We start from the raw sequence: 14675 nt of genomic DNA, 5'->3' as shown, positions 1-14675 counted from the left end.
TTCTTCCAAGTGGGGGATTGAGGAAAAGACCAGCTGCTTGGACAGAGTAGGAAAATGCTTCTCAGAAGACGTTTGTAAAGGTGGGTTGACTGGAAAACACAACCTATTCCAAGGCAATGATGACAATGACCTTTCCTTATTTTCCTTCCAGGAGAGATTTTGGGCCTCACAGAATAGTACCAGTGAAAGCCCACCAGCCCAAACAGTTCATCCCAAGTGAAGAGAATATGGATTTACTCACGACTTATAAACAAGATTACAATCCCTACCCTGTCTGTCGAGTGGACCCCATCAAACCTCGGGACAGTAAATATCCATGTGGTGACAAGATGGAGTGTCTGCCTACTTACAAAGGTGGGGGAGTGGTGGAGGAGCAGGGTAGGGAAGGGCAGGTGGGAAACATGTTCTAAAGCAAGGATCACCAAACAACTTCCTGCAGATCAAATCTGGCCAGTGATTTGATTTTGTCTATCTGAAGAGTTAAGAATGGTTTTAAAGTTTTTAAATGATTGGGAAAATATCAAAAGCTTATTATTATTTCAGGAAGTATGAAAATTACCTGACATTCAGAGGTCAATGTTTCTAAGTGTATTTTATTGGCACGCAGACATACTTGTTCAGGCGTGATCCATGGCTACTTTTGCACTGTAGTGGCGAAGTTGAGCAGTCATGACAGAGACCCTGCAGGCTGCAGGGCTTTATAGAAAACGTTGGCCACCCCCTGCCTTAGCCTGCCTTCTGAATCCTACAACGGGGAAGCATTTCAAATTTAAGTTGGGTTCTACTACTGATTGACCAATGGTTTCATTCATCTACTTAATATTAACTTGTAACATGCATACAGACAAGTGCATGAATCATGATTATATAGACTAGTAAATTTTTGACTAGATAAAAAACAACCCCCAGATCAAGAAATATCACCTGACTACTCCTTCCTTTCAGTCACCTCCCTAACCATAATGTAACCATTATGCTAGCTTTTAGCATCTTAAATTATTGTTCAACCTTATATAAATGGGATTGGTTCATTTTAAAAAAATATATATTCTTATTTTTAAATTTACACATCATAATTTATGGGGCTTCTGAAAGACATGGTATAATGTTCAAATGAGGGAGAACATATCTATTTTCTCAAACATCTATCATTTCTTTATGGTGAAATCATTCAAAATCCTATCTTCTAGCTCTTTTTGAAACACATAATACAAGTTTTATCAAGTATCTATTACATACCAAGCATAGGCCTAGGAACTGTGAAAGAAGAATGATGACCTGCCCTTGACCTCCTAGTCTAGTAGGAGAGACAACACGCGGAGACCTGTGTGTTGTGCCAGAAGTGAAGCAGTCACCCACACTGTGGAGCACAGTCACAAAGACTGAGGCCAGGAAACAGAGGCCAGGTTTGTAATCAGTAACTTTGATGTTTATGAGGTACACTGTCACCATGGCAAGGCATGCTAAGCATGACATGCTTGTGGACCTCTCAGGGACTGTGATCAGGGTTGCTTTTATTTGCAGGAGGAACATTTTAGTGGGTGGAGGCAGTGAAGGTGGGGAGGCTGGGGGGGGGATGTAAGAAGACTCCTAAAGGAGTTCTAAATCTATTTTTTTTGGCTGGACCCCGCATGTGGTTGATTTTTCTGCTGCTTGCAGGAACTGAGTTTGAGGGCTGAACTGGCATGAGCCTCTTTGGCAACCTGACGGTCCCCATACTTATCTTTAATGCCTTCTTCTGTCTTCTCTCAAGCTGCATTCTGCCTGTTATCATAGCCTGAAATTATCCCACCTCTGTAGCCTCTGTGCACCCCAATAGCCTGTCCTGGCCAGTTGTCTTTTCCACTCCCACTGTGACAGAACGTGGCCTTTCTGGGGCCTCTGGTCTGTTGATGGCTCAGCCTTCTCTCTCACCATTGGCCCCTGCTCATATAGCCTGCTCCCTGCTCCTTCACTGCAGTTCATCTCTTACCAATCCTCAAACAATGATTACAGTTCTTAGGATAAAGTCTCAAACTTTTACTGACTCCACCAATGCTTTATAGTTTCTGGCTCCTGTTCCCTGAGCCCCTCTGCTCTGGCCTCAGGGCCCTCTTTCTCTTTCCTTCCTCCACTTCTTTTCTGTGGCAGGGCATTTAGCACGTGTGCTTCCTTGTTTCCTCTGTCTACCACTCATTCTTTAGCTGGTGGCTGAATCACATACTCCTAGAGGCCTTTCCAGACTGCCCTGACCTGCCAGCTAAGGGTGCCCTGCACTCCCTTGTCTTGTAACTCTTTGTACAGTCTCATTTTAGGTAACATTTGTCTCCTTGGCCCAGACTGTAAGCTCTAAGGAGTCAAGTGACCTCTTGGGCTGGGGAGATAGCTCAGCTGGTAGAGTGCTTGACTCGCAAGCACAAGGCCCTGAGTTCGATCCCCAGTACTGCGCGCAAAAAAAAAAAAAGATCTCTCCTTTTGCTTTCTTGGTCGATTATCAAACGGGAGCAGGTGCTTGCCTCCTGTGAGGGAGGGAGTAAGGGATGCTGACAGGGCAGGTTCAAATACAAACTCTCCTGCGTATCCTCTTTATGGTTTCCGTGGTTTGTTAATCTTGGTGTATGTTATGGTTTGGATGTAAGTTGTCCCCCAAAAGCTCATGTGTGAGGCAGAAAGAAAGTTTAGAGAAGAAATGATTGTGTTATGAGAGCCTTAACCCAGTCAGTGAATTAATTACCTGATGGGATTAATTGAAGGGTGGCTGAAAAGGGGATTAGGGTGTGGCTGGAGGAGGAGAGTCCCTAGGGGTGTGCCCTTGGGGATATATATTTTGTATCTGGTGAGTGAATTCTCTCTGCTTCCTGATCATCATGTGAATCACATCCGTCTGCCACACTCTTTCACTGTGATGTTCAGCCTCACCTTGAGCCCTAAGGAATGAACTCAACTGTCTATGGATGGAGACCTCAAGACTGTGAGCCTCCAAATGAACTTCTCTTCCGGTCCGATTGTTCTGGTCAGGTCTTTCACTCACAGCAGTGACAAAGCTGACTAACACACTGTGGCTAGAGGCTCCTCAGAGCACCTGCCTGCTCAATTCAGTCCCCTCCCCCCCCCAATCCTAGGTGCAGGGAGAGGTCTGGGAACAAGAACTGCTCCTTGTTTGGGGTAGGGGTTGCAAGAATGGAGCAAGTCTAATGGCGTTACTCAAGTCTTTCCTATTCCTTCTCAGCAAACTACTCATCTGTCAAAGTAAACACACAGCTTCTCTCTCAAAACCAACCCAGCACTCATGCTTTAATCTCCTCTACCTCCAGCTTTCCCCTATCCCTTCCTTTCACTGTGATATTACACCTCAAACTGCCCTCTGAAAACCATAGAACAGTATTCCACTGCTGTAACCAAATCATGGATGACATTTTCTTACTGCTAAAGTCAAAATTGAGAAAATGCAATTTTCTTTATTTTTCTTAACCTTCTGATACCTGTAAACTGTTTGCCTACTTAAACAGATTAATAAACAAATAGCAGTCTGGCATTAACTGGACTGCTCAGGACCAGGCATGCATAGATGGGCAAGGTTTTTGTTCTGGGTACATGTGAACTTGAGGTTGGATTTCATAGTCTTCCTCTAAAATTCAGATTTTAAAACAAATCAGTATGTACCTAAAGGAAACATTTGTAGTTAAATTTGACTCATAGGTACTAGTTTGCAACCTATATGTATATTTTTTTGAAGGTCTGATCTTATTTATTTGTTATTCTTAAAAATTCTTATTTTTGACTGGACTCAGAAGCCCTCACAGAGGATAGCCTGTGTCTCTTGACAATCCATTCCTGACATTTTTCTTTGGCTTCTTTCATTCTCTTGACCAAAAGTTTGGCATATTCTGCAGCCTCTTCCTTATTTTTCTTAGTATGTTATTTCTTCAGAGCAATTCATCCATGCTTTTGCTGTAAGACATGTGAATTAATGAGAGAATCTTCAGTGCTTTGGTCCTGGGTTTCTGACAACATATTGGTGGATATCATCTTCCTTAGAGAGATTAAAAAGTTTGCAGATTCTACTAGCTTTTTTGGGTTCCAATAGACGAGGCACAGTAGTATCTGTAAGTCCAGGAATATCCTTCTCTCCTCTTTTTTTTTTTTACAATAACATAGTTGAGAACACTCAGGTTGGCATCCACAGTGCAACCCTGAACAGATTTGTGCTTTCTCTCTCCAGTTCTCCTTGGTCTGGTATAGGAGTACCCCTTACCAGTAGCAGGCAAACATGGCCATGGGTCACGACACCCTGCTTCATGGGAAAACCTTGTTTGTCATTCTGCTATTGATTCAGACCACATAACCCTTCCATTCTTCATCCAGAGTATCAGCAGCAACTTCTGTGTCCATACACTTCTCGTAAAAAGTATGAAGTTTGCATTCATGTCCTCTTCAACGAGTTTCTGGCAGCCAGTGGCTGGGAAGGAGATGTTCAGCTTCATCTTGAAGCAGCTGATTGCCCGCTGAAAACTTTACAACTTAATGGTTTGTTTTGAATAAGACTATCTTAGTCTGTTTGTGCTATTATAACAAAAAATCTGAAATTGGGTAATTTATAAATCAGAATTTTTCCCCTCACAATTCTGGAAGCTGGGAAGTTCAAGATCAAGACCAGCAGGTTAAGGCCTGGTCCCTCTTTCCATGATGGCATATTATTGCTGTGTTATTACATGGCGAAAGGTGAAAAGGGGAAAATGAAGCGGGGGCGGGGGGGCTTACACTATTTCCTTCCAACCCTGTTATAAGGTACTAATCCACTCAGGAAGAGCTCTCATGGCTTATTCATTTCCCCAAAGGCCCTATCTCTTAATACTACAATGGGGATTAGGTTTTAACACATGAATTTTGGGGGACATTCAGATCATAGCAAATATTTATGTTTCATTAATATGATTGTTTCATTCGTTCCTTTATTGCCCTATGATACCATGGCTTCCAACACAAGGTCTTAAATGCCCAATATCTGTCTTCCCAGCACTTCCAACAGGGAATGGAGTTCAAAGGTTTGTAAATAAAGGAATAAATGAATGAATGGTTCTGATCCATTGTTTGCAAGGGCTCTAGGGGCCAGTGTGTGGCAATAGATTTACACAAATTCTCACCCATCCAATTGCCCTATAGGTCCTGGCCAGAGGCAGGATGAGGTTTGGGGAAGGCCATGACCTTTACTTTGCCCTTGGGTCAGTCCTGAAGAACTTCATGTATGTATGAGGGGTCATACTCTTGCCTTAGCTTTTGGTGTATAGTCCCTTGGATGACTTACTTCTTGTGAAAATTTGCTGCCTTAGTAAGTCCCATAACAACCTTAGTGTTTTATGGCCATACATTGATTCTCTTTCCAAAGGAAGGAGGGTGAAACCAAAGGCCAAGGTCATGAAATATGTGTATTTCAATGGGTGCTATCTATATTTTGTCTATATGCTCTGCTTACATTAGTTCTGTGAGAAAAATATTCAAGCTTTTCCCTTTCTACTCATGACCAGCACCTTTTCTGAGGTTCAGAAAACCACCAATAAAATATGCTTCAGCAGCATTTGGTTGTAATTTGTGACATTTCCAAAACACTGTGCAATTGGAAAGATTGAGAGTGTAATTACTTGATGCTCAGCTTTAGGTTTAGCTGTTTTTTTAAAGACACATTATAGCACAGAATCCCTTTTAAAGAGGTTCTTGCCAATTACCCACATGACACTCTGGCCCGAAGGGTTTTACTTGTGTGAATTCCACTTTGTCATGAGGAATTCAAAATTCAGAGGTTTTTCAGGGCCTTGTGGAGGGGTGTGTGTGTGTGTGTGTGTGTGTAATAAATGCTGGGTGGAGGAAGTTAGGCTGAATAATTGGTTTAAACTGTATTGTTGGGTATCAGGAATCACATGAGGCAACTTTGAGCTTAGGAACCTGTTTTCTTAACACTTCATCCATCACAGAAGGCCAGCAAAACCCTGTCCTACTCACCCCTGAGGCACTGTGCAGGTATCTACAGGTAGATGCCCCATTTCATTGAGGCCTTAAGTCTGAGGTGGAACATGTGGTTTGTATTCAGCATGATGGTTCGCTGTAAGGACCCCTAATGCTTTCAAGATGCTGATAGAGCCATTAATGGCTTTTGGAGAAAGATTAGATTTTCAATTAAAATGAAGTCAATTTTGAATAAATAGTTGGTAGTATTACTGGCCTGAAGTAAATTTAAGAATGTGCCTGGGGGTGGGAATGTCAAGAGTTCTGGAGTGGTGGAGTAAGGAGCTTGGCAAATTCTCTCCCCCAAAAAACAATGATAAAATAAGGCAAATGTAAAAGTAGTAAAAAAAAAAAAAAAAAAAAAAAAGTAGTAAAAAAGCAAATGACAAATGGAGGTTATTTATTCAAGAGAAACTGCTGCCCCTTGGTTAGGAGCAGTGGGCACCTGTGGGTGTTGTCCTGGAGCTGCTTCCATCCTCCTGCCTTCCTCCTCCCATTGCATGTGTGGGGTTGTCCTGCCTAGGCAGGTTAGGCTGTGACAAAACAAAACAAAACGACAAAACCTTTGGTGCCAGTGAGGTCTAAATTGATTTGGAAGAGAGTGCATACCAAAAGGTTTTGATTTAAAAAAACAAACAAACAAACAAACAAACAAAAAAACCCCAGCAATCTCAATGGAAAAATATCAGAGAAGACAAATTCTGCAAGTAGTCTGAGGTTTGTGGTACTAATTGTGGCGAGAAACAGATAAAAAGACAAACTAGAAATATAACGGGGAGATTCAGAGAATGAGGTATACACAGTGGACCTTGATAAGCTCACACATATTCCTAGTGGTGTGAAAGGCTATGCATAGGGTCAAGGTTGTGTGCAGGCTCAAGAGAGATCAGAGAGAGGTCTGTCTCTCCCTTGCTGATTATAAGGCCTAGTGCTGGTGCAGAAGAGACACGAGAAACTTCAGCAGAAAATAGAAGTCAGTTCAGACTTATAAGCTGTCTGATCTTTGATTATGTTTTCTAATCCACACATAGAAACATTGGCAAATGGTGGAAGCTTTACTGGTTTGAGGTGCTTAATTATAACTTTTGATAAATTGTTGGTTGACTGCTAAACTATGCTGACACAGGGAGAAGTCAGATTTTAAAATAAAAAGAATTGAAAGATGGGCTAAAATATCAATGACCACAAACCGAAGGAGTAATAAGACTATAAAATTAGTGTAAGTATTTCACTAAACATAAACAAAAACAGATCTAATGGAGGGGTTAGGATTAAGAGTTGCTGCAGCATCTTATGTAAGTCATTAACAAAAAGGCAACATGAACAGAAAGAAGAAAATGCGATCCATGAATAGGAGAAAGAAAGCAGTCAATAGTCAATAGAAATGGTCTCTGAGGGAACCCAAATGTTGGAGCTAGCAGATAAGCATTGAACAAATGTATTCAAAGAACAGCAGAAAGTCATATTTAAAGAAATGAAGGGAAACTGGGGATATAGCTCAGTTGGTAGAGTGCTTTCTGTGCATGCACAAATAAGTCACTGGGTTCAACCCCCAGCACCACCAAGAAAAAAAATGAAGGAAAGTATGGCAACAATCACTCATCAAATAGGGAATATCAATAAAAGGAAATAATAAATAATGAATATCTGGAGTTGGACAATAACCAAAACAAATTAAAAATCATTATAGGGGCTCAACAACAGATTTGAGCTGACAGAAGAAAGAATCAGTATAAATGAAGATAGATTAATATATAGATTATTCAATCTGAAGAGCAGAAAATAAGAAAAATGAACAGAAGATCTGACATGTGGGATAACATCAAGTCTACCAACATATTCATACTAGGTTCCCAAACAGAAAGAAGGGCATTAAAATATTTGAAGGATTAGTTGCTGAAATTCCTCAAATTTCATGAAAAATATTTAGCTCTACATCCAACATATACTATCCAAATGAAATCAACATAGAAACACACTCATGTTAGAGTCAAACTCTTGAAAGACAAAGATTTGGAAAGTAGCAAAGAGAAATACATCATCCTATACAGGGTAATGACATCAAGAGTCACAGATTCTCTTCAGAAATGATGGAAGACTGAAGAGAGTGGGTTGACTTATTTGAAGTACTAAAAGAAAATAGGTCGACCAAGAATTTCATATCCAGTGATATGTTTAAAAAATGAGGCAAACATATTATGGCATTTGCAGATAAATGGATGGAATTGGAGAATATCATGCTAAGTGAAATATGCCAATCCTGAAAAACCAAAGGCTGAATGTTTTCCCTGATAAGTGGATGATGATATATAATGGGGTTGGGGGATGAGAGAAGAATGGAGGAATTGTAGATTACGTAGAGGGAAATGAGAGGGGGTGGGTATAAAAAATGGTGGAATGAGACAGACATCATTACCTTATGTACATGTGTGATTACACAAATGGTATGAATCTATATTGTGCACAACCATAGAAACGAAATGATATACCCCATTTGTATGCAATGAATCAAAATGCAGTCTGTAAAAGAAAAATGAGGCAAATAAAGACATCTTCAGAAAAAGAAAGCTGATTTGCTTTATATGAGATACTAAGGGAAATCCTCAGGTTGAAAGGAAATGATACACATAGTAAAATAAATACACAAAGAAATGAAGTTACTTGTAACTAGGCAAATGTTTACTTTTCTCTTAAAAACAATTATAGAGCAAACTAAACTGTGGGGTTTGTTTCAGGAGTTCAAGGTTGATAAAACATCAGTTAATTAATGTAATATATCACATTGATAAAGTAATGGGCAAAAGCCACATGGTTGATAGAAAATATTTGGCAAGTTCCTATACTCATTAAATTTCTCAAGAAGCTAGGAATAGGAGGGAACGTTCTTAACCTGATAAAGAGCATTAACAAAAACTTTTTATTTTATCCTTTTTAGTTGACAATAGAGTATATTTTGACATTTTAATGCAAACATGGAGTGTGTCTTATTCTAATTAGGATCCCAATCTTGTGGTTGTACATGATGTGGAAATTCACTGTGATATATTTACGTACATAGAAACGTTAAGTCAGATTTATCCCACTGTCCTGTTCCTCCTCCTCTCTCCCCATTCTCCCCACCCTGCCCAATCCACTGAACCTCCCTTCCTCCCTCCCACCCATTTTTGTGTGTTAGCATTCACATATCAAAGAGAACATTTGACCTTTGATTTTTTGGGGGGATTGACTTATTTCACTTAGCATAATAGTCTCCAGATCCATCCATTCTGGCTAAGGTCATAGAGTCATTATTTTTTCTATAGCTGAGTAATATTCCATTATATATATTGCCTCATTTTTGTAACATATCACTGTGAGATATATATATATATATATATATATATATATATATATATATATATATATATCACATTTTCTTTATTCGTCTGTTGAAAGGAACCTACATTGGTTTCATAGCTTAGCTATTGTGAATTGAGCTGCTATAAACATTGATGTGGCTGTGTCACTGTAGTGTGCTATTTTTAAGTCTTTTGGGTATAAACTGAGGAATGGGATAGCTGGGTTAAATGGTGGTTCCATTCCAAGTTTTCTGAGGAATCTCCATACTGTTTTCCATAGTGGTTGCACTAATTTTTAGTCCCACTAGCAATGTGTGAGTGTATCTTTTTCCCCACATCCTTGCCAAATTTGTTACTTGTATTCTTGATAATTGCCATTCTGACTGGGGTGAGATGAAATCTCAGTGTAATTTAAATCTGCATTTCTCTAATTGCTAGAGATGTTGAACATTTTTTCCATATATATATAAAATTTAGTACCAGAGATTGAACCCAGGGGCACTCAACTACAGAGTCACATTCCCAGCTCTTTTTTAAAAAATTCTATTTAGAGACAGGGTCTCACCGAATTGCTTAGGGCCTCACCAAATTTCCGATGCTGGCTTTGAACTTGCAATCCTCATGTCTCGGCTTCCTGAGTAACTGGGATTACAGGCAAGTACCAACATGCCTGGCTCCTGTTTTTTGACCATTCGTGTTTCTTCTGTGAAGTGTCTGTTTAGTTCCTTTGCCCATTTATTGATTGAGTTATTTGATTTTTGGTGCATTAACAAAAAATTCTCTAGCTGATGTGATCCTTAATGTGGAAAGAACAAATGCCTTCACTCTAATTGACTGCAGGGCTCTGATGTCAGCTCTTACCACTTCCATTCAACATTGTATAGCCAGTGTAATAATTCAAGAAATAAAGGAATGCATCTAGTTTAGAAAGGAGGATATGAAACAGTTTTTATTATCAAACAACATAATCCCATATACAGATAATCCTCAAGTATTCACAAACTATTAGAACTAATAAATGAATCTATCGGGGTATCAGTCTTAAATAATAAAGTATAAAAATCAATTACATTTCTATATACTAGCATTGACAATCCAAATGAAATCAAGAAAATAGTTCCCAGGGTTGGGGTGTAGCTCAATGGTATAATGTCTTTAGCACGTTCAAGGCCCTTAGTTTAATCCTCAGCACCACACATGCAAAGTATTATTGCAAGAAAAAAGTTCTATTCTCAATAGCCTGGAAATGAATAAAATATTTGAAATAAATTTGAAAAATAAGTGCAAGAAAATGAAATTAAACCCCTATCTCTAACCCTGTATGAAACAACTCAAAGTAGATAAAAGATTTAGGCACTAGAACAGAGACCCTGTACCTACTAGAAGAAAAAGTAGGCTCAAATCTTCACCATGTAGGCCTAGGACCTGACTTCCTTAACAAAACTCCTAAAGTGCAAGAAGTAAAATCAAGAATAAATAAATGGGATGAATTCAAACTAAAAAGCTTCTTCTCAGCAAAGGAAAAACAATCAATGATGTGAAGAGAGAGCCTACAGAATGGGAGAAAATCTTTACCACATGCACCTCAGATAGAGCACTAATCTCTAGGATATGTAAAGAACTCAGAAAACTTAACACTGAGTAAGCAAATAACCCAATCAATGAATGGGCAAAGGAACAGAATAGACACTTCACAGAAGAAGAAATATGAGTGGCCAACAAATATACGAAAAAATGTTCAACATCACTGGCAATTAGAAATGCAAATAAAAACTAAGTTATCTCACTCCTGTCAGAATGGCAATTATCAAAAATACAAACAACAACAATGTTGGTGAGGACGTGGGGAAAAAGGTCCAGTCATTGCTGGTGGGACTGAAAATTGGTGCAACTATTATGGAAAGCAGTATGGAGATTCCTCAGAAAACATGGAATGGAACCACCATTTGACCCAGTTATCCCACTCCTTGGTTTATATCCAAAGGACTTAAAATTAGCATACTACAGTGACACAGCCACATCAATGTTTATAACAGCTCAATTCACAATAGCTAAACTTTGGAACCAAACTAGATGCCTTTTAACAGATGAATAGATAAAGAAAATGTGGTATATATATATACAAAATGGAATATTACTCAGCCTTAAAGAAGAATGAAATTATGGCATTTGCAGGTAAATGAATGGAGCTGGAGAATATCATGCTAAGTGAAGTAAGTCAATCCCAAAAAACCAAAGGACAAATGTTTTCTCTGATATGAGGATGCTAATTCACAATAAAGTGGGGGACTAGAGAAGAATAGAGGTACTTTGGATTAGGTAGAGGGGAGAGTAAATGGAGGGGAGGGGTAAGCGGGTAGGAAGGATAGTAGAATGAATCAGACATCATTACCCTATGTACATATATGATTACAGGACTGGTATGATTCTACATCTTGTACAACCAGAAGAATGAGAAGTTATACTCCATATATGTATGATGTGTCAAAATGTATTCTACTGTCATGTATAACTAACTAGAACAATTAAATTTTAAAAAAAGATATGTTAAAAAAAAGTGCCAAGATTTGCACAATGAAAATTATCAGAGTGAAAAGAGAAATAAAATCTAAAGTGGTGAGACATTCTATGTTCATGGATTAGAGGATTCAATATTGTTGAAAGGGAGTTCCTTCAAAATTGACTTATAGATTCAAAACAAACCCCTATCAAAATACCAGGTGCTTTTTTTATAAAAAGAAATTGGCAAGGTAATTCTGCATTTTATATATGAACTTTAAATAAATCAGAATAAACTAAAATGCTTTTGGAAAATAAAAACAAAGTTGAACTTTTTCTTCCTGATTTTAAAGCTTTCCTATAAAGCTACAGTAATCAAGACAGTGTGGTACCAACAGAAAGACAGGTGTAAATGACAAAGCAACTGTGTTGAGAATACACAAACCCTCAGATTTACTGCCAATTGTTCCCAATGAAGACTGGGCATTTCAGTATGGAAGAAGAGTCTTATTGATGAATGATGCTGGGACAGTTGGAGATCCACATGCAAAAAGATGAACTTAGACCTTTATCTCATGCCATACTCAAAAATTAAAAGGTCAAGAGCTGGGATTTTGCTTAGTGGTGCTGCACTTGCCTAGCTGCACACTGCCTAGTGTTCCATCCCCACTAGAGAGGGCTGGGGAGAAAGGAAAAGAACGAGAGATGGATACAGAACAGTTAAAATCTACATCTTGGGTTAGGAAAAGGTTTTTTAGATGGTACATTTTATGTTATGCAAATTATACCTCAGTAAAGCTGTTCAAAAATGTACCTGTGGACTTCACTAACATTGACTCTATATATCCAACGCTCCTGGGAAGCCGCATTTGTTCTGAATCTTTGTAAAGCTGTAAGAGGATTCCCTGTGGATTCAGAGGGCTCTCCAGGTTCATATGGGTTACCTCAGGCCTGGCAATTTATGGGCACAATGGGGCAATGGAGGTTGTGGCTGTGAGCCAAATCTTCTGGAAAGAAAGGCGGCAGAGCAGAGGTGGTTGAATTGCAATGCTTACGGTTGGAGTTTTCTCACCTGGACTCAGTTCTGGAGCAGTCCTGAAGGTCTGTGTGGTAAAGTCATTTCAGAAGCCCCTGCAGAGATGCCTGAGGACAGTGTCTGCTCCTTAAGATTGTGGGGGCCATCTCGCAGGGGTTTTCTCTGGGTCCAGGCCTTCGTGCATCTTGGCCATTCCAGCCCCACTGCAGAGTTTCTTCTTGAGATGGATATCTCCTAGTACAGCTGGCTAATCTTTCTTATTTTTTTAAACATTCTGAAGTTTTCCTACAAACCTTCCCTGATGATAAGTTTTTTTTTTTTTTACTTAAACACACTCATTATTTTATTTATTTATTTTTAAATTTTTATTGTAAACAAATGGGATATATGTTGTTTCTCTGTTTATACATGGCGTAAAGGCATACCATTTGTGTAATCATAAATTTACATAGGGTAATGATTCATTGTTATTTTTTCCCTCCCCCCCACCCCTCTTTAATGATAAGTTTCTTAACCTTTACTCTATCTAGAAATATAGTACCCCTAACCTGAAGCAGGCTGTCAGAAGAGCATAACTTTGGAGTCAAGTGTATGACTTAAGTTCCAATTTTTAAAATTTTCTTATTTTTTTGTTGTATAATAATTGTACAGAATAGTGACTTTTATTGTGTCACATTTATACATGCATATAGCATAACTTGATGAATTTCGTTCCCAGTACCTTCCCTTTCCTTCCTTTCCTCTTTCTCCTGGATCCCCTTCTTCTGCTTTACTGGTCTCCCTTCTATTTACATGAGATCTCTCCTTTTCCCCCTCTAGCTTCCACATATGAAATAAAGCATATGACTTTTGACTTTCTGAGTTGGGCTTATTTTGCTTAACCTGATGCTCCCATTTGTATCCATTTTTCTGCAAATGACACAATTTCATTCTTATTGCTGAATAAAACTCCACTGTGGACATATACCATATTTTCTTTATCCATTTATCTGTTGATGAACACCTAGATTGATTTCATGGCTTGGCTATTGTGAATTGTGCTGCTACAAACATAGGCACATAGTTTCTCTGTAGTATGCTAACCTTGATGCTCTTGGACAGACACCAAGGAGTGATAAAGTTGGATCACTTAGTGGTTCCATTCGTAGTCTTTTGAGGGACTTCCACATTCATATTTCCATGGTGGCTGTACTGATTTACATTCCCACGACAGTTCCCCTTTCCCTGAACTTTCACCAGCATTTATTATTATTTGTATTCTTAATGGTTGCCATTCTAAGTGGAGTGAGATGAACTCTCAGTATAGTTTTTTTTTTTTTTTTTTTTTTTTTGCAGTACTGGGGATCGAACCCAGGGCCTTATGCTTGCAAGGCAAGCACTCTACCAACTGAGCTATATCCCCAGCCCCTCAGTATAGTTTCGATTTGCATTTCCTTGATGGCCAGAAATGTTGAACAATTTGTAAAAATGAGTTAAAAATTCCAATTTTTAACTCATTAGCCATGTGACTTTTTGGCAAGTTTCTCAGCTTTACTTTTGGAAATCTGAAAAATGGAGACAATCATACTCAGCACAAAGGGTTATTATGAAGATAAAACAAGATCACGTTTGGAAAGACTTGAGCACACTGGACTGGTCATGGTCAGTGTTCTTTGTTAAGCCAGGGTAGAGTGGTTCAGACCATGAGTCAATCTGGATTTAATCTATGATTTAATTCTTTAATTTCTCCGTGCCTCTATTTCCACATCTATAAAATAGTTATTATGTTGATAGTGCTCATTTATTTGGGATGTATGAAGATTTTTAAATTTTTTTGTAGTACT

The 14675-nt window shown here is 38.8% G+C and overlaps 1 protein-coding gene and 1 pseudogene across 2 annotated transcripts in view; one reads left to right on the top strand and one right to left on the bottom strand.

Annotated features, from left to right (window-relative positions):
• Positions 1–14675, top strand: part of SAXO1 (stabilizer of axonemal microtubules 1) — a gene marked incomplete at both ends in the record, with an annotated part of 94859 nt that overhangs the window by 78987 nt on the left and 1197 nt on the right. The window contains one exon of the mRNA XM_079111958.1: positions 152–354. Within this exon, the coding sequence (XP_078968084.1) occupies positions 152–354 (203 nt within the window). The remainder of the gene's footprint in view (positions 1–151; positions 355–14675) is intronic.
• LOC306644730 (small ribosomal subunit protein eS6-like) lies at positions 3751–4463 on the bottom strand (annotated as a pseudogene). The gene has a single exon. The product of its transcript is annotated as a small ribosomal subunit protein eS6-like (transcript).

Source organism: Sciurus vulgaris (genome assembly GCF_902686455.1).
Source record: "Sciurus vulgaris genome assembly, chromosome: 15".
Taxonomy (NCBI): Eukaryota; Metazoa; Chordata; class Mammalia; order Rodentia; family Sciuridae; genus Sciurus; species Sciurus vulgaris.
Note: the sequence above shows the minus strand (reverse complement) of the source record. Positions and strands in the feature narration are given on the sequence as shown.